Below are 27,647 nucleotides of genomic sequence, written 5' to 3'. Positions count from 1 at the left end.
ATTTTTATCCTTATCTCTCCACTCTAAGTGTTTTCCAAGATCCCCGTTCCCCCCAACTCCCCCAAGTGACACTGGATCCGGTCGGGATTTAAAATAAGAGGTCTGAGTTACGAGGTCCTTTTAAACATCAAATATTATTAAAATCCGATCACTCGTTGGTAAGTTAAAAATAGCTCATTTTTCCTAATTTTTTCAAATTACCCCGCCCAATCCCCCAAAGAGAGCGGATCCGTTCCGGTTATCTCAATCACGTATCTAGGACTTGTGATTATTTTTTCCACCAAATTTCATCTCGATATCTCCACTCTATGCATTTTCCAAGATTTCAGGTTTCCCCCTCCAACTCCCCCCAATATCACTGGATACAGTTGGTACTTAGAATAAAAGCTCCGAGTCATGATATCCTTCTAAATATCAAATTTCATTAAGATCCGATCACCCGTTCGTAAGTTAAAAATACCTCATTTTTTTCCAATTTTTCCGAATTAACCGTCCCCCACTCCCCCCATATGGTCGAATCGGGGAAAAGGCAATTTCTAATTTAATCGAGTCTGGTTCCTGATACGCCCGCCAAATTTCATTGTCCTAGCTTATCTGGAGGTGCCCAAACTAGCAAAACCGGGACCGACAGACCGACAGAAATTGCGATCGCTATGTCACTTGGTATATACCAAGTGCCATAAAAAATATATATAAAGATGAAAGTATCGTAAAAGTTCAAGCCCAAAACAGATACAGTAAGCCATTATTGTTGAACACAATTTGAATGAGTACAAAAATTAAACATGCCATATGACACGCTGTGGCAATAAAATATTACTAATAAGAGAGGAGGGGGAGGGTTAATATCAGGAAAATATTTATGTTAAGAAATATAAAACGCAAAAACAGTAAGAAGCGATCAAATGAGGATGATAAGGATAAAATCAGAGAAAAGGTAGAGGGGTACAAGTAAAATAAAACAAAAACGAAGAAAAAATCCTAAAACTTTAAATAAAACTTTAAATTAAATAACACCAAAATGGCTGAAGAAATAAACATGATTATCATTGAGAAAGGTTCTAATGCATAAAAATGTGGTTTAAAGTGAAGCATAAGAATACTTATGAGGTATCTCATCGATACCTTACTGTCCAGGTAAAAACTGGAAAAATAAGTTGGTATGATAGAGGAAATAAGTCGAAGAGTTTTGAGATCCCGATCAGGTGGAAGGACAACCTAAGAAAGTTCCTAAAAATTGCCGAAATTAACATTGACGTGGTCTCCCTCATTGCAGAATATCGGCCTGCATGAAGGAGTAAAGTTGCGGATCTCTCTACGCCATTCACCATGCGGCAAGAGTCTTCATTCAAAGTTAGTCATGATTCTGCACTGCAGCACTGGACAGGCGCATTCCAAGAGCAGTCTGTTAAAAGCAACATTAAGACAAATAGAATAATAAAATGGTCAGTTAAATTTGGTTTCGGACTCAAGGGGAGGGAGAAGATTGGCTTGTTTAATTGTATTAGAAACATTCAACCTGAAGTCACTAGATGTGATATCCCCAAGATTATTTATTTGCGTCATTTCAGATGGATCTGGATGGAAAGAAACGGGAAATAGTTAAGAAAATTAACACTTCGCATACTAGAATTGCTCGGGCTTGCTTTCACCTTATAAGAACAGACATTCTCAGCCACAGCTTCAAGTATTACGAAGGGAATCTTTTTTATTATTATAGAAAATTCCTAGAACAGATAGTTCATCCAAAATTTTCCATCAGTTGTGGAATCTTTAAGGAGCCTATAAGCCACTATCAAACGGTTCGTGGTAACGAACTGTAGTAAGGAGCGACCCGGCTCAATAGTAAACGAAACTCTAAAAAACGGAACTTCGATGCTAAAAATATTTATAAAGAATCGGATTTTTATGCTGATTTTAAATATACAAGTTTCATCAAATTTAGTCTTTGTTACGTAACTTTTGTTAAAAGCTGAGAAAATTTGCCTTATTTTGGAAAATAGGGGGAAAAACCCCCTAAAAGTCATAGGATCTTAACGCATTCATCGCATTCAGCGTATCAGAGAACCCTATAGAAAATATTTCAAGGTCCAATCTACAAAAATGTGGAATTTCGTATTTTTTGCCAGAAGACACATCACGGGTGCGTGTTTATTTGTTTGTTTGGTTTTTTTTTCCCCAGGGATCATCGTATCGACCAAGTGGTCCTAGAGCATTGAAAGAGGGTGACCTTTTTAAGTGACCAAAAAAATTGGAGTGCACCTAGGCCCCCTCCCACAATAAAGGCGAGACGTTGAGGAGGGGACAGGGCCTTTCATACACGGAGTAATTTCTGTTCGTTTTAAGTTTTAATGTCGCTCCTTACATTCAGTTAAAAAAAAACTAGTTTTTTTTTATTTAATCAGAAACATAAGTGGATCTAAAAATGCATAGATAAGAAAGAGGTTTAAAGTACAATTTTTATTTAACCATGTGCAGCCTACTGGAAAGGAACAAGGTGACATTTTCACCAAACTATCATTAGTATAAAATTATTGGGAAGTTTAGTAATTAAAATATAATGGTCAGCTAAATCAGAACCCTTCAATAGATAGCCAGGCATTCAGCTTCTCAAGGTTGTTTTGAATTGTGTCGATTAAGTAGACGAGATAGGGTGTTGTCGAAGTTCAAAACTGTCGAAATTCAATATTAATTATAACGTTTATTTTAGCCACTCACACAAACAGCTCTTGTAAAGCTTAGAAAATGTAGGAATAAAAGTATTCGGTTGCATAATATTAAAAGTTTGGGCACTTGTGTGTTATACGCCACTCACTCAAGTCCTTCATGTAATTAGAACCTGTTTTTTTGACGCTTAATCCTAATGAAATATATCAAAATAAGATGAAAATATAACACTTTCAAAACAAATTTGGGCTATAAATTTGTACATTAGTTGGGGGGCGGTGCAGGTAAAGTATGGTGGGTCTGCATTCAAAATGAGCTAGGTACAATTATTCTGCATATTATGTAGTAATAACTCCTTTCTAGCTTCACACTGTCTAAACACTTTACCCCCTCCCCCCTAATGTGCAAATATATAGCCCAGATTAAATATTTCCCAACTATTCTGTCACTTGTCTTTGGTCTCACCCTAAGCAAAAAGAAACAAACGAAGAAACCGTTTTGTTCTCCGGTTTTACACAGCTTAAACTTGAGTGACTGGCGTATAATCATATGTATATTGGGGTACAGCACAAGTACCCCAGGTCATTTCAATTTATTATTATTATTTTACTAAATCCTTCTCTGCAAACATCAAAAGGACGTGATTGAGACGATCATCTCCTGTTGTAGACCGCAGGTAGCTTTTCCATATTTCTAGGCTGGCTAGAAAACAAACGCTCATTGCTTGCTGTTGTCATAGAAAGTTTGGAAGCAATACGAAGTACTTTAATTACTACTGAGTAAGCCACTAGTAATGCCTGAAAATGGTCGACAATGTCTAGGAAGTTTTCCGGCTTTTCTCCTCATCGAGCAAGAAACGCTTGGCAATACCAGCTTGAGATTCGAGAAGAATGTCATCGATATCCAGCTCGCCGTAAAGAGCAGAGAAACGCTTGAGCAACTCTGTGTCCATAAACTTGGTCGAGCTTAGATCAAAGACTTCGAGTGTGCTCATCACTGGCAAGTTATCTGTAAACCTCCTCTCAAATTCGGCTAGTAGACGGTCGAAAGTCTTGGAGTACTCTCACTTCATTTCATCCGCCAAAGTAGTAGTCCAATTTCCAGATTGGATGAAGTTCTTTCCTAGCGTCGAAGTTGTCACAAATTGTTTCAGATGCTTGGTGATCTTTTTAGTTCTGATCCTAATGGCTATCAATGCCTTTGAATTTACCTAACTAAAAAGTTAATAGGCCTAATGATGTAAAGTCTTCTACTTCTTGTGCTCTCGTCTTTAGAGTCTTTGGTAGCGTTGGCCTACAATCTTGGGTTCAAACAGTAGATGATTTCTCTCTAACTTTCATAAGGTTTATGTATCGAGCATAAAAATGTTTATTTACACATATGATACTTTTAATGTACATAAAACAAGGACAGAAACAAAATAAGCACTGACTCAATTAATCTAAAATGGTGGCTTATATTCACTAAAACAAAGAAATAAGCATCGAAACATTTTACTGGAACTGACCTATTTTAATCTGTCAACTTAGAGGAATTTCTGCAAATATTCAGAATTTGTAATATTAAAATAATCATCCATCTAGGAAATGGGCATTTGACAGAACTTGAGACTTTTATTATGTATCTAACCTACTTTTAAAGTTTACAATGATTAATAGCAAATAGCGTAATCACCCCAAGGGTCGTCAGGTAATTACGCTCTTTGATTAATAGGCGTGCAGTAATTTTAAATCAATAGGACAGAATGGATTATGTTGGACATAAAGGATTATTATGGCCGGCAAAGGGCCCTTTGTGGTGGAAGTTTGGCCCCCCCTGACCTCCCCCCAATGGCGCCTTTGCGTTGTACCTGACGGGAGGGCCTCCCTTAAACTGCATGGATAAGGTGAACGGGGACTGACGCTTCCCTTGTTTATTGGGGTACATCCTATGTCCGCTGGCACGAGACACGACCCACGCTTAAAGAGAAGTTCAGTTTATTTCTTAATTTTTATATTTCAACTGTTAATGATGCCGGTCTTCAAACAGTTTGATCTTGCACATGCAAAATTCAAAGGTTACCCTCCATGGCCAGTTAGAATTATTAAAGTTGGAAAGGAGAAAAATAAAGGAAAGTCAACATACTTCGTGTTAAACATACATACTTCATTGGTAGAAACTCTTTTGTGAGTTAGTTTCTCCTCTCCAACAGTTTTTGCCGTAGATGTGAAGTATTTCGGTCCTGCCTCCAGAATTCTTTCTGTAGTTTTCTTTTGTATGTTATTATTATTGATCAGTGTTGTTCCATTTTAAATATATATTCGACAGAAATCTGTAGGATCATATGGTAACTTTCACCGTTTTAGGAAAATGGAAATACAGTTGTGAATGAGCCTTTAGGTTATATGTTTATTAAAGACTTTGTCTTCTGTTTCAAAGTCTTTGTCTTTGTCTGTTTTCAAAATTGTATTCACTTTTGTGTTTGTTGACGCCAGTGCCATCTAACCAAGCTTTCGTCTTTCTTCTAATCTATGACCTATTGCTGCATATCATCTTATGTGTGCATTCGGGATTGAACACAGAATCCGAATCTTACAGAAAAGCGAAAAAACCGTTTTGTAAATTTTTGTTGAGGTTATAGCGAAAATTTGTTGTGAGGTCGAAACAGTTTTGACGTTCTTTTCCACGAGCCAATGACGATGAAGTTTAAACTAGCTTAAAAAAAAGAAAAAAAACTAAAAAAGAAGTAATGTAGGAAAAATTTACTGTAGGTAAAAATTCCCGAGATTGTTCCAGTTTTAACTTGTTTAATTGATTCAATCTAGCATGAAACTTTGTAGTGAGGTCTAAACAGTTTTGACGTTCCTCTCCTCTAGGTAATAACGATAAATCTAAAACTAGCTGAAAAAGAAAAAAATTACAAAAGAAGCATGCATACAAAATTTAGTGTAGATAAGAAGTCCTGAGATTGTTTTATTTTGAAGTTGTTTAATTGATTCAATCTAGAATGTAAATTTTATCTGGAAAGAATATGTAACTTAATAGGTGATGAAAATAAGGTCAACCCTTTTCTTATCCCACTAATAAATCCCAACGCCTCTTCTGAATGTCTCTTATTTACAAGAAAAACTTGATATAGTTAAGGATAACGATGTCATGATCCAAAACGTATCAAACGACTCGCGCCAGTAGTAACCGAAACTCTAAAAACAGAACTTCGATAACAATCAATGCATTGAACTTGAATAGGAAGCTTTTTTAAAGCACCAAAAAAGCGATTCAGCTCAATAGTAACCGAAACTTTAAAAAACGGAATTTCAGTACTGTTGAATTGGAGTAGGAAGCTGTTGTAAAGCACAAAAAACTTTGGCGAGAAGGGTGACGGGTTGAGGAGGGGTTAAATCCCTAATATATGAAACAATTCTTGTTCGTTTAAAGTTTTAATGTTGCTCCTTACCTTCAATTGAAAAAAAAACTGATTTTTTTTTATATAACATAGTCATTGAAAACGATTCCCGGAGCTATGTTATTGCATTTGTCAATGCAATAGATGTAGAATGGAGAGAAAGTAGTGTTCATTAGACCTTACCTTAGACCTTAGCTCCTCCTGTGCCGCCAGAGGCACCCAGGGCATCCAAAAAGAGCCGCCAGTCGTCCCTCATATGTGCTGCTGCCCAGACGTCTTCCCACTGGGGTTGGACTATCGCATTGATGTGTTTTAGGTCCCGCTGGTAAGTACGACGAAGTGTATTCTTCGGCTTCCCTCTTCTTCGGGTTCCCTCTGGTTGCCACTCCAGTACAGTTCTGGGGAGTCTATCTCCCGCCATACGGATAACATGCCCCAGGTAGCGCCATCTTCGTTGGCGTATGACATCTGTTACCAGGGGCTGGCGCGAGATAGACCGAACAGTCTGGTTGGTTATGTGGTCTCTCCAGTTAATGTTCAGTATTCTGTGAAGACAGTTGTTCTCGAAGGCAAGAATCCTCTTTTCTTGGTGTTGGTTTAGTTTCCAACATTCACAGCTATAAAGGAGGGCGGAGATGACGTTACTGTTGAACAGCCTCATTTTCAGTTTCAGGGAGTACTTTTTCGATCGCCACACTGGCTTTAGTCGATTAAAAGCTCCACTGGCTTGTCCAATCCTAGACTGCACCTCCTTTTCGCTGGATCCAGTTCGTTCGACTGTACTTCCAAGGTATCTAAAATCCACTACCTGCTCTACTGTATTGTCCCCGCACTTTAAGCCCAGTGGTGAGTCGCTCGTTGCCATGCTTTTTGTTTTGTCCGAGTTGATCTTTAGTCCCAAAAGACTCGCTTTCTCTCGGATTACTTCTAGAAGATCCTGGAGCCTTTCCTTGTTTGCTTCCATCAGGGTGATGTCGTCGGCGAAATCAAGATCTGCTAGTCGTTTGTTGTCGCAGATTTGGATACCAAACCCCGTGCAGTCTTGGAGCACATAATCGATTACAAGGACAAAAAGCAAGGGGGAGAGGACACACCCCTGTTTGACACCGGACATGATATGGAAATACCTTGTATTTCCTTCGTGGGTCCGAACGCAGCACTCGGTGTTTTCATATAGGGCAATGATCAAGGATACAAGTTTTTCTGGAATGCCGTAATATCGGAGGATATTCCACAGCGAATCTCGGTGTATTGAATCGAAGGCTTTTTCGAAATCCACAAAGAAAAGGTACATCTTTTGCCTCCATTCATTGCATTCCTCGATCATCATGCGTAGGACATATATAAGGTCGGAGCAGGAGCGGGATGGGCGGAAGCCATGTTGCTCGTCTTGCAAGTGCTTATCTAAGGCTGTCTGGATGCGACGAAGGATTATCTGTGAGAATAGTTTCCCCGGGATAGAAAGGAGACTGATGCCCCTCCAGTTATCGCATTTTGCTGCATCTCCTTTCTTAAAAAGCTTGATGAGTGTGCTTTTCCTCCATTCTTCGGGGACTTTCTCTGATTTCCATATACATGCAAAGAATGTGATCCACACAGTTATGCAAGCTTCTAAAGAGGCTTTAATCATTTCTGCTGATATCCTGTCGCTTCCTGGTGCTCTGCCGTTCTTCAGTTTGCGAGCGGCTTGTACCAGTTCTTCGGTTGACGGTTCTTCCGTATTGATTTGAAGTTCCAGGAAAAGGGTTGTGGGGATATCTGCTGTGTTCGGAGGACTAGGTCGGTTGAGAACTTTCTCGAAGTGTTGGGCCCAAACTTCAGAGATTTCATCGGGGGCTGTGACTGTCTTCCCGTTTCCGTCTTTTACTGGTCCATTTAGGTTGCGACGTTTCCTGATGATTTCATTGGTGATTTTATAGACGGCTCTGGAATCGCCGCGCTTGGCCGCTTCTTCTGCCATAGCTGCCTTTTGTTCTAGAAAGTTCCGTTTATCTCCCCTTGCGCTCTTTTTCACCAGCTTGTCTTGGTATCGATACAGCTGGTTACTCAAGACTGTGTCGCTGTTATCTCCATCATTTAGAAGACGTTGTTTTAGTTTTGATTAGACGTTGTACAGACAAACCGAAAACCAAATCAACCAATTAAGCTACAAGAAATCCGTTTTTTTTTTTCGTCGCAGCATAGGAAGGTAGAGTTTCCAATCGGGTGAAATATTTTACATTTGTCTGTGTAACACCATGTAAAAATGGTGCTTTAGAGCTCGTCAGAAATTGGTATTTTCTTGAAAACTGGACTAGAAATCTACGAAATAATCAATCATGGTTAATCCCACACTATTGACGTGTTTAATGGTTGGATGATTTTTCCGGAATTTTGGCTCACTTTTAATAAAAAATTCATAAGTTGACGCATTCTTAGCTCTAGTTTGAATTTTTGGTGTTGATTTGTCAGGTTGTCAAGGAGAATGTGTCATGTTTTATCTTTGTTTAAAACTTTCTTCTCATTTTCGCACGCTATTGCAATTTACGTTGTATTTGTCTTATCTTCAAATCCAGAAGCTTGTATTTCATATTGAAAATGAGAATTTATTTGACAAGACTCTGCTTACTAAGTTCATAATCTCCGTTTGTTTTGGGAGAAGGGAAACTTTTTTCCCTTGACATTCTCTCGAGAAAATTTCATTCACGGTCAAAAAGTCACGAACAGCTTAAGTGACTCTAATATTGCTTTTCTGAAAGTAAATAAATGGGTATACACATCCTCTTCACTCATGTTATAAAAACAGTTTTTACGTCAAGGTCTTAAACAGAGGTTGATCCTTTTTTTTCCATGTCGACTATTTACTTTTGACGTTCTTAGGTATATTTCGCGTATTTTTTAATTTACTTCACTGTTAAGAAGTCGGGAATGGATTAAGCGAGCATAATATTATTTTTTTTTTTTGAAGTCAGTAATCGGTTGTACAAATCCACTTCATTTGTATTATCAAAACAGGCGTCCCTCGAGGTTTTAAACAAAATTCGGTTTTTGTAAGTGACTTTGCTATTTGCTTTTGTCGTATTTTTTCATTGTTTTAACTGTTGTTGCAAAATCGATCGCAAAAAATGATTCTATAAACAAACCCAAGTAGCATTTGTTTATTAATTGCTTTTAATCTATAATAATAAAAAAAAATCCACAAAATAAGCTTTTCAAAGAAAAGTAAAGAACTTCATTAAACCAAGAATGAGCAGAAATAAAATCAAATAATCTACCAAGCGTGAAACTATCATAAATCACCATCAATAAATAAATGAAACCCGAAACGAACAGAAATTATAATATTTAGCTGAGTCAAACTCAAAACAAGCAGAAATTAACATGAGTGGGGCTGACAACCCCCATGCCTTCTCCAGACCAGAAGACAATTTGTACTTTACTGAAAAAAAAATTCAAACGAATATGCATTTGCAGTTTAATATGCATACACTAATATTTATTCCATAAAGTCTTAATAATTCTTGATGTATTAAAGCTAGAAAAGCCAAAACATTTAAAACGTAGTTGATGTTTGGACTATCTTGAATAAAATGACTATCTCAAGATTTCTATTGGATGCAATGGGGGAAAACGGACCTGGGGGGTAGCTGCCTTATCACTTTTGACTCTGATTTCCAATAGATTTAACCCCCTCTGAAGTTTATATGACCACGTCTTCCATAAAAACATTATATGTTAATAATGGGCAACTCGTATAACTTATAGCCCTTACCCTGAGGGGTGGGGGGGTATTTGTCAACCCCAAAGACATGATTACTGGACCTCTAAACTACTGTTGAACAACGGACTATCTCAAAATTTTTATTGGATGTGTTTGGGAAAATGATGGGCGTGTTTATAAGTTTTTCAAAGAAAAGTAAAGAACTCCATTAAACCAAGAATGAGCAGAAATAAAATCAAATAATCTACCAAGCGTGAAACTACCACAAATCACAATCAATAAATAAATGAATCCCGAAACGAACAGAAATTATAATATTTAACTCAGTCAAACTCAAAACAAGCAGAAATTAATACGAGTAGGGCTGACAACCCTCATGCCTTCTCGAGACCAGAAGACAATTTGCACTTTACTGATAACAAATTCAAATGAATGTACATTTGTCAGTTTAATATACGTGCGCTAATATTTATTCCTTAAAGTCTTAGTAATTCTTGATTTATTAAAGTTAGAAAAGCGAAAACATTAAAAATGTAAATGATATTTGGACTATTTTGAATAAATGGCTATCTCAAGATTTCTATTGGATGCATTTGGGGAAAAGAGGACGTGGGGGAATAGTTGCCTTCCGATCACTCTTGACTCTGATTTCCAATCAAATGAACCCCCTCTGAAGTTTATAGGTCCACGCCTTCCATAAAAACCTTATATGTTAATAATGGGCAACTAGTATAACTTATAGCCCTTGCCCTGAGGGGTGTGCGGGGAGTATTTGTCAACACCAGAGACATGATTACTGGACCTCTCAACTACTGTTGAAGAATATGGCTATCTCAAAATTTTGATTGGATGTGTGTGGGGAAATGATGGGCGTGAAGGGGGGGGGGGTGGTTGCCCTCCAATCACTCTTGAATCTTAAAAAGGGCACTAGAACTTTCAATGTCCATGTGAATGAGCTCTTTTTGAAGTTTCTACGACAGTTCCTTCTGTGCAAAGTGCACTGGTCAGAAGATACAAAGAAAAAAACATAATAATGCATTGTACCCACATTGTTCTTTACTTAGGCAGCACTATTGCGCTGCCTATGATTGTGTCTCATTCCTTTTTAAACAAAGGAATTAGAGATAAAGCCATTTAATACTTATCTTCTTAGCCTCTGATTTTCCTTTTGAAGCAATCTATTGATTCTTAGAATTTTGCTAGAGTTTATACCATATGAGCTCTTGGGTCTTCCGACCTCGTCATAAGTGCCATATGAGCTCTTAGCTCTTGTTCTAAGAAACTTTCTCTCTTTTTGTCACCATTTTCCAAGGTGACACGACAAATATGTAGGCACAAAGGGTGAATTCATTACCTGCAGGACAGTGATTCGAGAAATTGAGCATATGTGAAATAGCTTCGCTCAGGGTTGTACTCGAGCCGTCTCCTCGACTAGGATTTCTGGAACTTGGAGCCATAAACTTAACTGGGCTACTCTATCAAATTTATCTGTTAGTTCCTCCAAACCAAGGCTCTGCCTTGAATTGAGTGAATTCCCAACTGCTGATTGGGCATTTTTTATTCCTATTGTACCACAAACCATGCTTAATAAAAGTAGGAATTATAAATTTATTGTGTGCCATTATCAGTATACTGCTTTCATGTCTAAATCTGCTTTCATGTCCAAACAGCTTTCGTCTTAAAATTTTGGCATACATTTTATCTAATATCGAGACTATAACTTTTACAGAAGAAGATTATGATGCCTTCTGTCTCGCGTACATGTTTACATACCGTGATTTTGACGGAGGAACTTTAGGTTTGGCCTGGACAGGTGACCTCAAGAATGCGGGAGGCGTTTGTGAAAAAAACGGAGTAAGTCATACTTCTATTCTTTTTTCTCAAACAGTTTTTTTTTTCAGTTTTGTTTTCCCTTTAATCACAATTTTACTTTAAGTTACCTTGATAAGTGAAGGTGGGTATGTATAAGGGGTATGGGTATGTATAATTAATCTTGAAACATGAGACTTTTTTGAGACTTAATTTTAATTGCAGTTATCTTGACTATATTTCTATCCCTGCACCGTGGGCAGGTTCTGTATAAATAAATTGGAAAAGTATTCTAACTGTTAATTTAGGATCTAATGTATGTTTTCAAAAAAGGTATCGATTCTATGTTCAAGAGTTTCTGAATTCCTCAACTGGTATAGCACAGTTAATGCTGAAATTTATAATTTCTCTTATGTATTTTAAAATATGGAACAACAACAATTATCTACATTATTGGAACGAGTCATTTGTCAATAAAATCTCTTTACTCTTTACCAAATTTATTTAATTATTATTGGAATCATTTTTGGAAGACCAAAAAAATATTACTCAACCAGAACTACTTAAGTCAGAAAAAAAATATATTATTAAACCTAAAGAAAAAAAATACTTTGGTTAATCATTTTAAAATTGAAATCTTGGTTCGACTTTTTTTTATTTTCTTCATATACAAAACCAAAACACATCTTCTACAAAATGCTGCCACGCTAAGAAAAACTTTACAGTAAGACTACGAAGAAAATGTTCTCAAAATGCTGGAAACGTTTTGTAAGGGTAAAGGGGAGTTAACTTCTAAACAAGTTCCTTGGAGATGGGGCTAAGGTTTGCAGAAAATTTAGATTGCCCGAAAAACGTTTATGCGAATATCAGATAATTTCACACTTTTCATATATTTTGGTCTCCTAAGAGGGACTGAAGGCCACCTGCCTTTCTAGTAGGTACTCTTGGAAAGATCTCAATAAAAACCCTTGCAAAATTCTTTGTTTTTGTTAGGATGCTAAACTAGTAGAACAATAGTGGTGTTACAACAGTATAAATAATTCAGTTTTAAATGTTCTGTATTTATATAAATTGGAGTAAGATTTTAGTTCTTTTGCCTAATGGCATTCTAATTAACAGTGTTCTATCCAGCGTTGCCAATGTGGTACAACTGTAGCGTTTTGGGCACAATTTAGAGGTCCTAGTACAATGCGGTACAATTGAAATTTTTTTGATAAAATAGAAATTTTTCGGTACGTTTTGTCAAGGGAAAGGGGCGTCAACTTCTAAACAAGTTCTTTTACATGGGGCTAAGTTTTGCAGAAAATTTAGATTGCCCGAAAAAGGTTTATGCGAATGTCAGACAATTTTACCCTTTTCGTATGTTTTGGTCTCCCGAGAAGGACTGAAGGCCACCTGCCTTTTTACTAGTTACTCTTGGAAAAATCGAAATAAAAACGCTTTCAAAATTTATAGTTTTTGTTAGTATGATAATAGGATAATAGTGGCGTTACATCAGTAAAAATAATTTAGTTTTTAAATGTTCTTTATTTACATAAACTGGACTAAGATTTTAGTCCTTTTGCCTAGTGGCATTCTAATTAATAGTGTTCTATCCAGCGTTGCCAACGCGGTACACCTCTACCGTTTTGGGTACAATTTAGAGCTCCTAGTACAATGGGGTACAATTAGAAATTTTTTGGTACAATAAAAATTTGGGTTTCACTTGATCCTTCCTTTCTGACTTGGATATCTGTTAAGTTTTACTTTATTGAAAATTTTCTCCTTGTTACGGCAAATCCTTAACCTGGTGTTCAGACGGCACAAATTAATCTCTCACCGAACAATTTTAGTCGGAAAACTAATACAGTTTATTTCAAAGTATTGGCAACGCAGTTTCTATGGCCGATGGTCCTCTGACACCCATCCATTGCAAATATTTCTTCGATGGCTTGGGGAGAAAGGTGCTGTAAGATGGTAAAAACGAGTTCAAAATTACAACCATTCCTCTAGTGTATGCTATTATTATTCAAAAAAATTTCACTAAATCATATTGTAAGAAATGAAAGATTATCAGAATCTAGATGAATTTAGACGCTTGAAGGAGCAGCTAAATTTTACAGAAATGTTTGATAAACAAAATGACCATAGTTTTGACAAAATCATAATTACTGATGCCCCAGCTATAGTTTGAACTTCTTTTGAAGACAAAAATTTCCAGAAAACATGTCGAAAAAAGATTTTGTTTTTGTCATGTTTTGGTAAAAAGTTTGAACTTGTTAATTTTTTGTTTTTAACCAATAAGACGGGGATGAAGTTTATAATAAAAACCTAGGCAGATGCTTTTTAGTGACTGCTGCGGCACATTGTTAAGAAAAAGCAGGAACTGTTATCTTTATCTTTCTAAATCCGAAAGATCGTTCATCATTTCTGTCTAAAATTACTAAAAAATTGTACTTCAATTTGTCACCATCACCTGAAATTTAATAATTTAAATAATTAGAATAAGATATATAAATATAAAAATTAAAAAAATTAAGTTAATTGAAAAATTTAATTGAAATTAAAACACTTACAATTTTAAATATCGAAACCAATAGTATTTTAAATTCCATTCTTTTGAATTTATTTCCTACATTAACAGCTTGCAAGTATTTTTTATTAACTGGAAAAAAAATTGACAGTGTTACAACCAAAAAAAAGGTGGTGACCAATAATAAAAATGTACCTAAATACCTAACTAAGAGCTGTCAAACTAAAGAGAACTGAAAGGTCTCAAATACAAGGCCATCAACACTCGAGACTTACTTTATGTTAGATCAGGAAGTAAATCTTCGAAGTCTGGGGCCATCCATCTGGGGCCAAACAAAAAAAGTCGTCCGCGAATGAGCTGGGGAGAAGTCTCAGGGAAAAAATTAAAAGAAATGGATCTTCGGGGGTAGCAATGAAAAGTAAAGGTTTGAATAGGTATGGATGGAGGGAGAGTGTGCGCAGCTGTATTGGCCTCAGGTGACCCGGTGGTGTAGTGAGTTGTCAGAGATGGCTTTTGTTTGCCTTCTGAAAGGCAGACTGAATAATAGCTGCTAAATTATGCGATCAGAAGTAAAACTAGTAGCTTTATAACACTTTTTCAAACGTCTTTTTCACTAGAAAATATATGTTATGTATCCTACCGGCAGGGCCGTATCCAGGATTGTTGTTCGAGGGTGGGGACTATAAAAATTTTCGTAAAAACTTATCAAAGACGTGTCATTATGGATTTTTATTGTGTTTTATTGTTTAAAAATTTCGGGGGGGGGCTCAAACCCCACTAATCCCTCTTCTTAATACAGCCTTGTCTTTAGGCCTGTGATTCTAGAATAAGATTAGGATAATTGAGGGTTCTTTGCCAATGTGGATCGATCCCTCTTTTTTGATTTACTGATACCCCAACTTAATTGTAACTTCATAGCTTTCAGTGTAATCATAAAATCACATATAACTCATGAATTGGGTGAGTATACGTATTGCAGGAGCTGCTGAGTTCTAACAAAAATATTTTATAATAGCTGGGTTCCTGCCAATCTGGCTTCGTTTTTGTTCGTTGCTTTATGTTTCTATTGAAAAAACAAATATATTAACCAACCGTACATAATTATAACCAAAAGCAAGGAACTTTACTCGTTAGTTACTGAATCTTTTGTAATGCCCAACCTCCCATGCCTGCGAGGGGGCAACTGCTTCGGCCACCTACTGTATATCTCAAAACATCATCTGAGCCGCATAGTTCCCGCAACGCTTGTTGCAATTGTACACCGTGCTTTGCAGTTGTCACATTTCTGCGGTGCCACGATTGACAGGTGGCATCCGGCCTACCTGATTATTGTGGTCGCCCCTCGCATATGTATGGCTGTAATATGAAGATAAGTGGAAGAAAAACTATTGCACGGTTTATCCGTGAAATTAAAGGGGTTCAACCTTGACGAAAACATTTGAAAAATCAAAATTCCTGGCAATAATATTTTTTAGTATTCCCTCGAGTTGCCTTGAAGTTTGACCCCATAAATTAAATTGAACTGTCCAACTACATGTTATTGACTTGTCTAGTATTCTCACTAAGTTAAGTTTATCATTTTAATGAGTGTTGTCTACATGGATATAACACAGCTTATGAGCCTTTTGGGATTCAATTTCAAGACAATATAGAATAAGAACCTTATTTATTTTATGAATAGAGACTTCCCTAGACGTAAACTTTGCTCCCAAAAGCACTTGATTTTGTTTGAATCAGAAATTTCTCTCTGAGACTTTCTAATAGTTAAGTGATAAGCAGTTTTACTTTATGTTATATGCATGGATTTTTAAAAAAAATAGTTTTTTTTCGAACAGAATTAAAGAGCAACATTGGAACTAAATACAAACAGAAACTATCTTGCATGTAAGCGGGCTTGTCCCTTCTCAATCTAATCTTTTTACGCTAAACTTTTACTTTACTGAACTAAACAACAACAGTCAGTTGATAGTTGATATTGTTTTATTTACTTCATGCGTTTCAAAAATTTGAACAAAAATTCAATTTTTTAATGTAGTTTTTCACAAATAAAACCTCTCATTATTGAGGTACCGTAAAAAATATTTTGTACACAATCCTATTGGCTTTATGTTAAAGCATTTATTTTTGAAGCATTGGACAAATAAGTTTACTTTAACATAAGGAGTTGAGAGTTAGGGGGGAGCCTCCCTCTTATTTAGTACTTAATATGTACATATTTAGGAGTAACACACACATGTATTTACGCGTCCGGGAGTAAAATTACCAGTACATGATGGTGTGCCCTCGGAAGATTTCAATAATGTTTTTGCCATTTTCTTAACCAAATAGCTGTCAACACAGTTTTACTCGTTGACAGACTGGGCCCAATGAGGCCAATATGGTCGTTTTTGGCTCTGAATTTCCAGAGGACCTCAAATCCATTTTAATGAACCCTCCTCAAATATTCTGAGACCCTTGATTCCATACGATCCCACCAGAAGAAAAACAAAAGGCACGACTTTTTGTGCTGAATTATCTGTTTTGGGTCTCTTGCACATCTTAGCTTGGATTTCATTAAGATTTCTTGCCTTTTTTTGCGGGGTAAATTTATCTTTTTCTTATCATCTAAATTTTCTATGGTTAAAAGATTTTGATATATGACTTTAAATTTAATAAATGTCATTAATTTGGAAATAAATTTTGACGGTTGCTCTTTACTGACTATTCTTTACAACGAACAGTTTAAACAGCTCGACAGCCCTTATGGTTATTTCACACTGCGCTGTAAAACCTTTCGCGCTAGCCTAACTTTAGATTGAAGAGTTGCCGAGCTTCCACCATCTGATGTACATCTCGAGGGGCCACGTCTGGCAAACTGCTTCACCACGCGTGGTACAGTTCCGCTACGCTTGAAACAGCTCCCGCAACGCTTGGCATAGTTTTGCCACGCTCAGCACACTTTTGCCAGGCGTAGCATGCGTCACCTGGTGTATGTTATTTCTGAAAGTGGACAACCTCTCATTTAAGACTTTGTGTTATGTTGCGTAGTCTTACGGGGCAAATTCTGTCGGTAACATAGGCAGTTGTATGAGCTATCCATCGAATTTTACGGTGCGCAAGCTTATGTTAAGCTATGGAAAAGTCAATATTGCAACAAAAAAAAAAGAAATTCTGGATGAGTGATAAATAAATTTTGGAAACAAATTAGTAAAATTTTTGTATGAATCTTTTCACGCTTGATCAGAGCTTGAATCTTCCAGTTCCAGTTATAAAAATTGTAGGGAGGTATATGGACTATCATCAAGTCCTTTCACCTCTTTAACTCCTTCTTCAGAAAAGCTAGCCACTGGAAACTCTATTCTCCTCCAGTCAGCAAACAATGAGTACATGCTATTATATGCAATAATACACTGTTATTGACTGTGGGAAGTGCGGATACCTGAGCTACCTGTCCCCAGTAGTTTAAGGCCACTAGGCCGGCCGGTACCTATACGGCTCTTCCTACTCACTCCCGCTCTCTTCTGCACAATCAAAATCTATACATAAATGATCTCTTTTTAAATGACTTCTTCATGCTTTATCCTCATTCCAAATTTTTGATTTTTAAATAGTTTTGCGTATGGTGATTTAGGCGATTTTAGACGTTGATTATGATAGTTTTATGGCTTTTTACGTTAGCAAAAATGTCTAAGGACTTTTTTAAGCGTGAAAGGTTACGCTTAACGAAACATAGCTTAACCACTTAACATGGAAAATTCCTGATGTAGTATGAAGGCTGCTTTATTCTGTGATTGACATATTTTCGGAAGAAATTGGCATGTAATAAATTCTTGACGAGTAACTAGTCTATTTTTTCATTCTACATTAGAAATGAAACAAAAACGCAGAGTGAACCTTACTTTTTCTGAATTTAGCTCCTTTTAAGACGTGGTTTAAAAAAACAGACATGTTGTTGCACAGGCAAATAGCGTGTGCATGGATTTCTTAGCAAATTAAATAAAAAGACAAGTTTTTTCAACCAAAAAAATGGAGCAATATTAAAACTTAAAACGAACAGAAATTATTCTGCATTTGAGGGGGACTGCCCCTTCCTCATCCCTCACTCTTTTCCCTAATAAAGTAATGTCCATAAACTATTTATCATTCAAATTCAACGGTCCATTTCTTTCGGGAGTCATTCTTTAAGAATGGGAACAAAAAGTCAAACTTTAGTATAAAGAATGAAGGATGTGGAAGGGGCAGCCACCCTCACATAAAGACTGACTTCTGGTCTATTTAATGCTGCTCCTTATTTTCTGTCAAAAAAGCTTATTTTGTTTATTTCATTTCTGATTTTCTTTCAAATCATGTCAGGAAATCTTCTCTCCTGATTTTAATTTTTCCGTTGAAAATTCATCCCAGAAACTTTTCCTTCGCACGGAAAATTCTCCCTGTGAAAAATCCCCCTACCAAAATCCCTCCCCGAAAAATATTCGCATATTTTCTGATAACAAATACTATATGCAATCAATATACAAATTGCATAACTTACAGCCCTTTCCCCGGGGACCGTGGGGGGTCTTGGGATCCCCATAGGCATAGTTGTTGGACCTGACAACTATCCTGAGTCAAATGACTATCTCAGAATTCCGATCGGATGTTATTGGGGAAAAGGGGCGTGTGGGGGCTAGTTTTCCTCCAGTCTATTTGATTACTGAAAAAGGGCACGAGAACTTTTAACTTGTGTTCGAATGAGCACTCTCCCGATTTTCTAGGACTGTCGGTTCGATGGGATCTCCCCTGAAAAAAAAGACAACTAACAAACACACATCCACGGTCTTGCTTCTGACCCAAAATTCAAAATTTTACATTTTGTACATAGGAGATTGAAACCTCCGCAGGAGTTTTCTTTAAAATCGCTTGACTTTTTGGGTTTATTTCCCCCCTTTTTGGAAAATCAGGTAAATTTTCTCATGCTCGCAGTTTCTGATGGGCAACATTGAACTTAAAGAATTCTATTTATTTGGAATCAGCATTAAAACTAATTCTTGTCACATAATAATTGTTATCAAAATTTCTTTTTTTTTTAGATTTCTATTCTATTGAGCCAAGTCGCACGTTACTTACAGTTCGAATGAACCACGAACTATTTAAAAAGCTAAGCTATAGGGGAAAAAATGTAAACCTATGGAGAAATACATAATAAGCACGAAAAAAATGTAATCATGACATTTTTTTTGTGCTGGGCTCCCCAGGTTACTCTCCCTACGTACTTGCGGCATATTATGATATTGAATTCTTTCGGTTGTCCATTAGTTGAATTTAATCTCTCTGTTTAGTTGTGCTGTCAAGGACGTAATAAAACATTTGGGTCTTTTGGGATCCAATTTTAAGACAAAAATCAATAAGGACTTCGTATATTTATGAATAACGACATTTCTAGAAATAAAGTTTTTATCCCCAAAAGCCTGATATATCGTAAATTGGAAGTTGCTTCCTCAAAGGTTTTCCATTATAAGTCTGACAGCTCTTTCTCTACGATTGGCTTATTGTCAAAAACAACGGACATATAATGGACTTTATCAGGAATTATTTTCCGTATATCCATACAAAGATTTTCGTAAAAAAAAGAACTATGTTACAGAGGAGGTAGAAGCATAAGAGGGGTCATAAGGTTTTACCTCCACTGTTGAAATTCAACTGTTTTTACGATTTTCCTCATAAATTACCTATATTCTACGAATTTCAAAATCGTACTTCTTGGAAACTCTACCTCCTAAGCAAGGCCATATCCAAGGAGTTATGGGGTTGGACCCCCCCCTGAAATTTCTGCCTGAATATTAAAAAAGTAATAAAAATACATATAAGCAAAAGTTTTTATGCGCCCTTTGGTACCCCACTCCCCCGCCCAAAAAAATCCTCCCCCGAACAAAGTCCTGGATTCACCCTTGTTCCTAAGTAAGATTACCGAATTGTGGTCTTGGTATACTCATATAAAAAGAAATAGGTCTTTGAAATTAGATTAGAAGAATACTTACTAATAATATTAGAATATGCTCAGATCAGATACTAATAATATTTATGAATAAATAAGAAATTAGGAAGGAAGAAACAGTCAATGTTTTTTTCTTGCAGTTTCAACAAGAAATGTGGAATAGTTGATATAAAGATAGTCATCGAAAAGAATATTTTGTTGGCCAAAAATTCGAATTTTGAAAAGAATGAAGCACTGATAATAGTTAGTCAGTAAGGTTACTTTAAAAAAGAGAGAATTTTTTACTGAATATTTTGCTATTTCCATAGAATACTGAAGCTACATATGCAATACAAGTAAACATTGCCTCTGTAAGTAAACATCTGAATCACTTGCTACGCAGGAAAGGTTAAAACTACTTCCGAAGACGTCAAATTTATTCAGGCAATTTCGTGTTTATAATCATTTATATTTACTTTCAGCATTACCGTGGTAGTTTGAAATCTCTCAACACTGGTATCATTACGCTGTTAAATTATGGAAAACATGTACCCCCGGCTGTCTCTCACGTAACTCTGGCGCATGAAATAGGACACAATTTTGGATCTCCAGTAAGTACTTAATTAAAATTGGTATTAGAAATGATTTATGGAAACAGATCTGATTAGTTATCTTGTATTTGCATTTGAATTTGTCCAACTTTTCATTTGGAAATCGTGTTTGTGCATTAAAATCAGTTAGGAAAAGAAATACGATATAGGGCTGATGTCAAAATTGTACCTATATGGGGCAATACTGCCATTAATACTAGAGCCATGATACAATCACAACTGCTGATATAAAAACAAGAGCTAAGAGCTCATATGGCACTTGTGACGAGGCCGGAAGAGCCAAGAGTTCATATGGTATGAGCTCTAGCAAAATAATAAGAATAAATGTATTGATTTTAAAGGAAAATCGGTGGCTTAATGCCGGTCGGGATTTGAAATAAGAGCTCTGAGTCACGATGTCCTTCTAAATATCAAAATTCATTCAGATCCGATCACCCACTCGTAAGTTATAAATACCTCATCTTTTCTAAATTTTCCTATTCCTTCAGCCCCCAGATGGTCGAATCGGGGAAAACGACTTTATCTGGACTTTATCTAAAGATCTGGTCGAGATTTGAAATAAGAGCTCTGAGACATGAGTCCCTTCTAAATATCAAATTTTATTAAGATCTGGTCACCCATTCTTAAGTTAGAAATACCTCAGTTTTCTAATTTTTCCAAATTAACACCCCCCAGCTCCTCCAAAGAGAACGGGTCCGTTCCAATTATGTCAACTACGTATCTACAACTTGTGCTTATTCTTCTCATCAAGTTTCATCCCGATCTCTCCACTCTAAGCGTTTTCCAAGATTTCTGTTTCCCTCCTCCAGCCCTCTATATCCCCGGATCCGATTTGAATCAAAAATGGAGCATGTGAGACATAAGACCCTTCTATATATCAACTTTCATTCAGATCTGATCACCTATTCATAAGATAGATATACCCCAATTTTCACGTTTTCCAAGAATTCCAGTTTCCCCCTCCAACTCCCTCAATGTCACAGGATCTGGTTGGAATTTAAAATAAGAGCTCTAAAACACAAGATCCTTCTAAATATCAAATTTCATTAAGATTAGATCACCCGTTCGTAAGTTAAAAATACCTCATTTTCTCTAATTTTTCCGAATTATTCCCCCCCCTCGACTCCACAAAAGAAAGCGGATCCGGTCTGGCTATGTCAGTCGCGTATCTTGGACTTGTTTTTATTCTTCCCACCCAGTTTCATCATGATATCTCTGCTTTAAGTATTTTCCAAGATTTCCGGTCCCCCCCCCCCATGACAATGGATCCAGTCGAGATTTAAAATAAGAGATCTGAGTTACGAGATCCTTCTAAATATGAAGTTTCATCAAGATCCGATCACTCCTTTGTAAGTTAAAAATACGTTTCTTATTTTTCTAATTTTATAGAATTAACCCTCCCTCCCTACTCCCCCAAAAAGGGATCCATTCCAGTTATGTCAATCACGAATCTAGGACTTCTGCTTATTTTTCCCACCAAGTTTCATCCCAATCCCTCCACTCTTAGTGTTTTCCAAGATTTTAGTTTCCCCCTTCCCAACTCCCCCCAATGTCACCGGAACTGATTGGGATTTGAAATAAAAGCTCTGAGATACGATATCCTTCTAAATATCAAATTTCATTGAGATCCGATCATCCGTTCGTAAGTTAAAAATACCTCATTTTTTCTAATTTTTCAGAATTAACCTCCCCCCCCCCCCGACTCCCCCAAACAGGGCAGATCCGTTCTGGTCATTTTAATCACGTAACTGGGACTTCTGCTCATTTTTCCCACCAAGTTTCATCCCGATCCCTCCACTCTAAGCGTTTTCCAAGATTTCGGGTTTCCCCCTCCAACTCCCTCCAATGTCACCGAGTCTGGTCGGTATTTAAAATTAGAGCTCTGAGACACGATATCCTTCCAAAAATCAAATTTCATTAAGATCCCGTCACCCGTTCGTAAGTTGAAAATACTTCATTTTTTCTATTTTTCCGAATTAACCAGCACCCTACCCCCCCCCCCCCCCCAGATGGTCAAATTGGGAAAACGGCTATTTCCAATTTAATCTGGTCCGGTCCCTGATACACCTGCCGAATTTCATCGTCCTAGCTTACCTGGAAGTGCCTAAAGTAGCAAAACCGGAACAGACCGACAGACAGACAGACCGACAGAATTTGCGATCGCTATATGTCACTTGGTTAATACCAAGTGCCATAAAAAGTTAAGACAGAAGCGGAAAATTGAAATAACAAGAACATGCCTTGAAAAACCTATTTTAACCCTAAATTGTTGTCAAATATTGTATACTTATACTATGACTGTGTGGTGTAACTCACAATGGCGGTTCTAGCCTCTCTTGCGCCCTGGGCAAAATCTTGATAAGCCCCCTCCTCCTGTCTCATACAAAATTTTCAGGCCAAATAATGGTGCAATTTTCATTTAGTAACAAAATCTTTTTTAATTTATTAATTAATCAATAACTTTTTAAGTATTTTTTAATTTATTTTTATTTTATTAATAAATTGATAATTTATTAAGTATTTTCATTTATTAGCTGCATCCTCTACTTTACTTTAAACAAAATTGAAAAATTGCAAAAACCTTATAACCGTTAGATTATTTATTTTAGATTTTGGGCCCCTAAAATTTATGCGCTCAGGGCAATCACCCCCTCGGTCCCTCTACTAAGCCGCCATTGGTACCACAGGAACCCTTGGGGTAGGCGTCTTTTCTCTTGTTCCCCCAAATTCTTCTGATGCTTTCTTATGCTTCTTAAGAAAAGGATTTCTCTTATCTTTTTTGATCTTAGCAGAGAAAAATTTCTTTTCGGTTTTAGAAATTCCATTTTGGTCTTTTTTATCCACTCGGATCACTCCTGATGCTATTTTATGCCATAAAGATAGGATAGAAAGGCAATAATTGGGACAACCTAACACCTCTCTGTACATATCTTCAAGATTGTCTGTCACAAGGTTATATCAGTTTTATGCTACATAATTCAGCTTTAAACTGCAGTTTTTGCAAATTTTCTCTTGATTAAATCCTACAAAAAGAATTTCTCCGAAAAAAAATTTCCAAGGGATGACCACTTTGATCGAAAGATGTTAGCTTAATTAATTCTTGTTAAGATTTCATTTCGTGTTTGACATTTTGAATGTAATTATATAATTCCATAATGGTCTACATTATTGATGAATCTTATTTTTGTACATTTTTAAATCTTTTCTTAAACTATAAAGGGTGATTGGGCCAAATCGGGCCCCGCATTTCATCAAAATGATAAAGAAAAAGATTTTGAAATTTAAAGGAAATTGTTTTTGACATTGAGGGATAAATTATGAGTTATTCAAATAATTAAAAACATATATATTTTAAGGTTGCATTACTGGATGATATTTATTCTTGTATTTATTATTATATAATATATACTTTATCAAACAGTTCGTGGTAACGAACTGTAGTGAGGAGCGACCCGGCTCAATAGTAACTGAAACTCCAAAAAATGGAATTTTGATACCAATAATTACATCAAAAGAATCGTATTTTAATGCTGATTTTAAATATATAAGTTTCATCAAGATCAGTTATACGAATCAAAAGTTACGAGCCTGAGAAAATTTGCCTAATTTTAGAAAATAGGGGAAAACACCCCCTCAAAGTCATACAATCTTAACGAAAATCACACCATCAGATTCAGCGTATCAAAGAACCTTATTGTAGAAGTTCCAAGCTGCTATCTACAAAAGTGTGGTATTTCGCATTTTTTTTGCCAGAAGACGGATCACGGATGCGTGTTTATTTGTTTTTTTATTTGTTTTTTTTGTTTGTTTTTTCCCAGGGGTGATCGTATCGACTGAGTGGTCCTAGAATGTCACGAAAGGGCTCATTCTAATGGAAATTAGAAGTTCTAGTGCCCTTTTTAAGTGACCCGAAAATTGGAAGGCACCTTTGCCCCTCCCACGCTCATTTTTTCCCAAAAGTCACCAGATCAAAATTCTGAGATAGTAATTTTATTCACCATAGTTGAAAAACCTAATAACTATGTCTATAGGGACGACTTACTCCCCTGCAGTCCCCGTGGGAGGGGCTGCAAGTTACAAACTTTGACCAGTGTTTACATATAGTAATGCTTACTGGGAAGTGTATAGACGTTTTCAGGGGGATTTTTTTGGTTTCGGGGGCAGGGTTGAGGGGGGGGGGGGTACGTGGGAGGATATTTCCATGGAGAAACTTCTCATGGGGGAAGAGAATTTCAATGAAGGGGGTGCAGGATTTTCTAGCATTATTTGAAAAAACAAGGGAAAAAAATATGAAAAGTTTTTTCTAATGAAAGTAAGGAGCAGCATTAAAACTTAAAACGAACAAAAATTATTACGCATATGAGGGGTTTACCTCCTCGTTACACCTCACTCTTTACGCTAAAGTATTTTTAGTAATTTCAACTATTTATTCTACGGCCTTTGTGATTCAGAGGTAATTCTTAAGGAATTGGGACAAGATTTCAGCTTTAGTGTAAAGAGCGAGGTATCGAAGACGGTTGAACCCCCTCATAAACGCAATAAAAACATACGAATATAGAAGTTCGTTACGTAAGTTAATTCGTAAGTTACGTATATTTTTTACCAATGAAAATTTTTGTAAAAAATTGGAAGGCAACTAGGCCTCCTCCCTCGTTCCTTTTTCTCAAAATCTTCTGATTAATTGCAATTAATTAATATGCAAATTTCGTTTTAATTATTTATGTGCGGAGAGCTAAGATCAAAACATACATTAATTCACAAACGTCCGGAAATTAAATAAAAAAAGCAAGTTTTTTTTAAATGAAAGTAAGGAGCGACATTAAAACTTAAAACGAACAGAAATTTCTCCGTATATGAAAGGGGCTTTTCCTCCTCAACGCCCCGCTCTTTACGCTAAAGTTTCTTACCTTTAAAAAAAATAGAGTTAAGAGAAAGAGTCAAACTTTAGCGTAAAGAGTGAGCCGTTGAGGAGGAAAAGCCCCTTTCATATACGGCGTAATTTCTTTTCGTTTTAAGTTTTAATGTCGCTCCTTACTTTCATTTAAGAAACTTGTTTTTTTATTTAATGACATAGAAAACTGATAGGCTAACCGTAAAGTTCATGTAAAAAAAATTGAGTTTAATCGGGATAATCTTATATTAGAGAGATTTTGCACTACGTACTTAAACTACTTTATTTAAGTAAACTACTATTCAGGTATGTTTTGTTTTAATATTTAGTATATGGAGAGGGCACAGCAAAAAAAAAAAAAAAAAAAATCCAACCAGGTTCCGCACCTAGTTCTATCCGATCCTTCGCAAACTATTGCCAAGCGCATATAAATTTTCAAGCCCTTTCTTTGTTAAAGGTAGTCGCAAAAAAACAACCAGTAGGTATGTAAAAAAGTGAAAGTTTTTGTCAAATGTTTACGCAACTAAAGCGTGTTTAACTCAATGACTGTGGGTCATGAGGTTAAATTGATTCTTTCGTTGTATTTTAGTGCAAAAAAATCATTTAGTCCACAGTTTCTGAAAAATTTTCTTCGACATTTGAACTTCCTGTTTCAATGGGCTTCTTATGATCTTAGCTGCTTTAAGGGCTGGACTGCGTTTCCTTCCTACTTCTTTTTTGTCCTGTTATAACTTTAAGAAAATAAATTCCTAGTCTTTCAGCCACTTTCTGCTAGTCAGTTGAAAAAGTTTTGTTAATATTCGGTTTGTCCGTGATATACGGCAAAGGGCTGTCGATCCTCGCGATATTATAAGGGCTCTCAACATTGTGTATTATACCTAACACGCCCAAGAAGTGAAGTTAGGTTAATCATTCTTACTTCGTAATATGCAGAATAATCATAGCTAACGTATTTACATGCAGGCTCGCTATACCCACTTCACCCTCAAAATTATATTTTTCCTATCTATTCTCCCAGTGCGTCTCAGTTGTTTCAACCAGTGTACCTGTAAATTGAGTCTACTTTGACGAAACAAAAACCGGAAAACAAGTTACGGGTGTCAGAATGCATTGAAAGCATTTCAGTTGGGCTACATATTTGCGTATTAGGGAGGGTTGGAGGGTAAAGTATGGTGAAGCTGCATGAAAAATATGTTAACTAGGATTATTCTGCGTGTTATGAAGTAAGAATGATTAACCTAACTTCGCTTCTTGGGTGTGTTCTGTTTAATACACAAGTACCCTTGAGATTTTCCCCAGGTCTTGGGACCTCAGTTCTATGCATAGGATTTTGGGAAAGGTATATATAGGAAATATTACTATAACAGGTGAATGTCAATAAAAATGTAAGTAGCAAATATTTTAGCTCGATTGAATGACAATCAATTGTATTTCGAGACAGAAATTGTCATCCGTGAACTGGACCACCGGAAATCAAATCTGATTGACAAGTTAGTGACGTCGTATTTTCTTTATGTTGCAATAAAATCCTAGAGTTACTATGTTTCTGTTCATTCCAAAAACGAAGCAGCAGCATGAAAAACATTGACGAAATTTTTTTTTGGTTCAAATTCTTCAATCAGTGATAAAATATTTTGAAAAAGGAAGAAAATAATAACAATACAAATATTTACCTCAATACCAAAAGAGGCGTAATATGATGCCAGAACTACAAAAAGTAATAAGAAACAAGAAAAGTTGCTCCGTGGCCGTTGCTGTAGACCTATTTAAAAGTTGTAAACACCTCGAAGGCAAGAAATAGAATATTTTCATTACAGTTCTAACTACAAATACTTGTTATGGGCAACTGCAAACACAAGAGTTTATTTCGGGGGAGGGGGTAGTGTTGTCAATTCAAAAGAATGTATGGTGGGGCAAAATGTATTTTTAAAAATGTTAGGGGCCAAATTTTTTTTTTAGTTTTTTCCATCAAAATACCTAAAAGACATTTTTAAGTGAAAACACCGTAAATAAACTAATTTTTCAATACCTAAGGAAGAAAACGCCTACCCTACCCCCCTCCCCTTCAACTGCCACTACTGAAGAGGCTTCCAAAAGAAACGGTAAAATTATAGGGAAAGTATAAAAAAAATCATAGAAA

The 27,647-nt window shown here is 36.3% G+C and overlaps 1 protein-coding gene across 2 annotated transcripts in view; it reads left to right on the top strand.

Moving 5' to 3' along the window:
- LOC136031410 (disintegrin and metalloproteinase domain-containing protein 10-like) overlaps positions 1 to 27,647 on the top strand; it is a 198,595-nt gene that overhangs the window by 115,224 nt on the left and 55,724 nt on the right. For both annotated transcript variants that reach the window (XM_065710960.1, XM_065710961.1), the window contains exons 8-9: positions 11,482 to 11,606; positions 20,488 to 20,616. In XM_065710960.1, the coding sequence (XP_065567032.1) occupies positions 11,482 to 11,606; positions 20,488 to 20,616 (254 nt within the window). The remainder of the gene's footprint in view (positions 1 to 11,481; positions 11,607 to 20,487; positions 20,617 to 27,647) is intronic.

This window comes from Artemia franciscana, chromosome 9 (assembly GCF_032884065.1).
Source record: "Artemia franciscana chromosome 9, ASM3288406v1, whole genome shotgun sequence".
Taxonomy (NCBI): domain Eukaryota; kingdom Metazoa; phylum Arthropoda; class Branchiopoda; order Anostraca; family Artemiidae; genus Artemia; species Artemia franciscana.
This window is presented reverse-complemented; position numbering and strand designations above follow the sequence as displayed.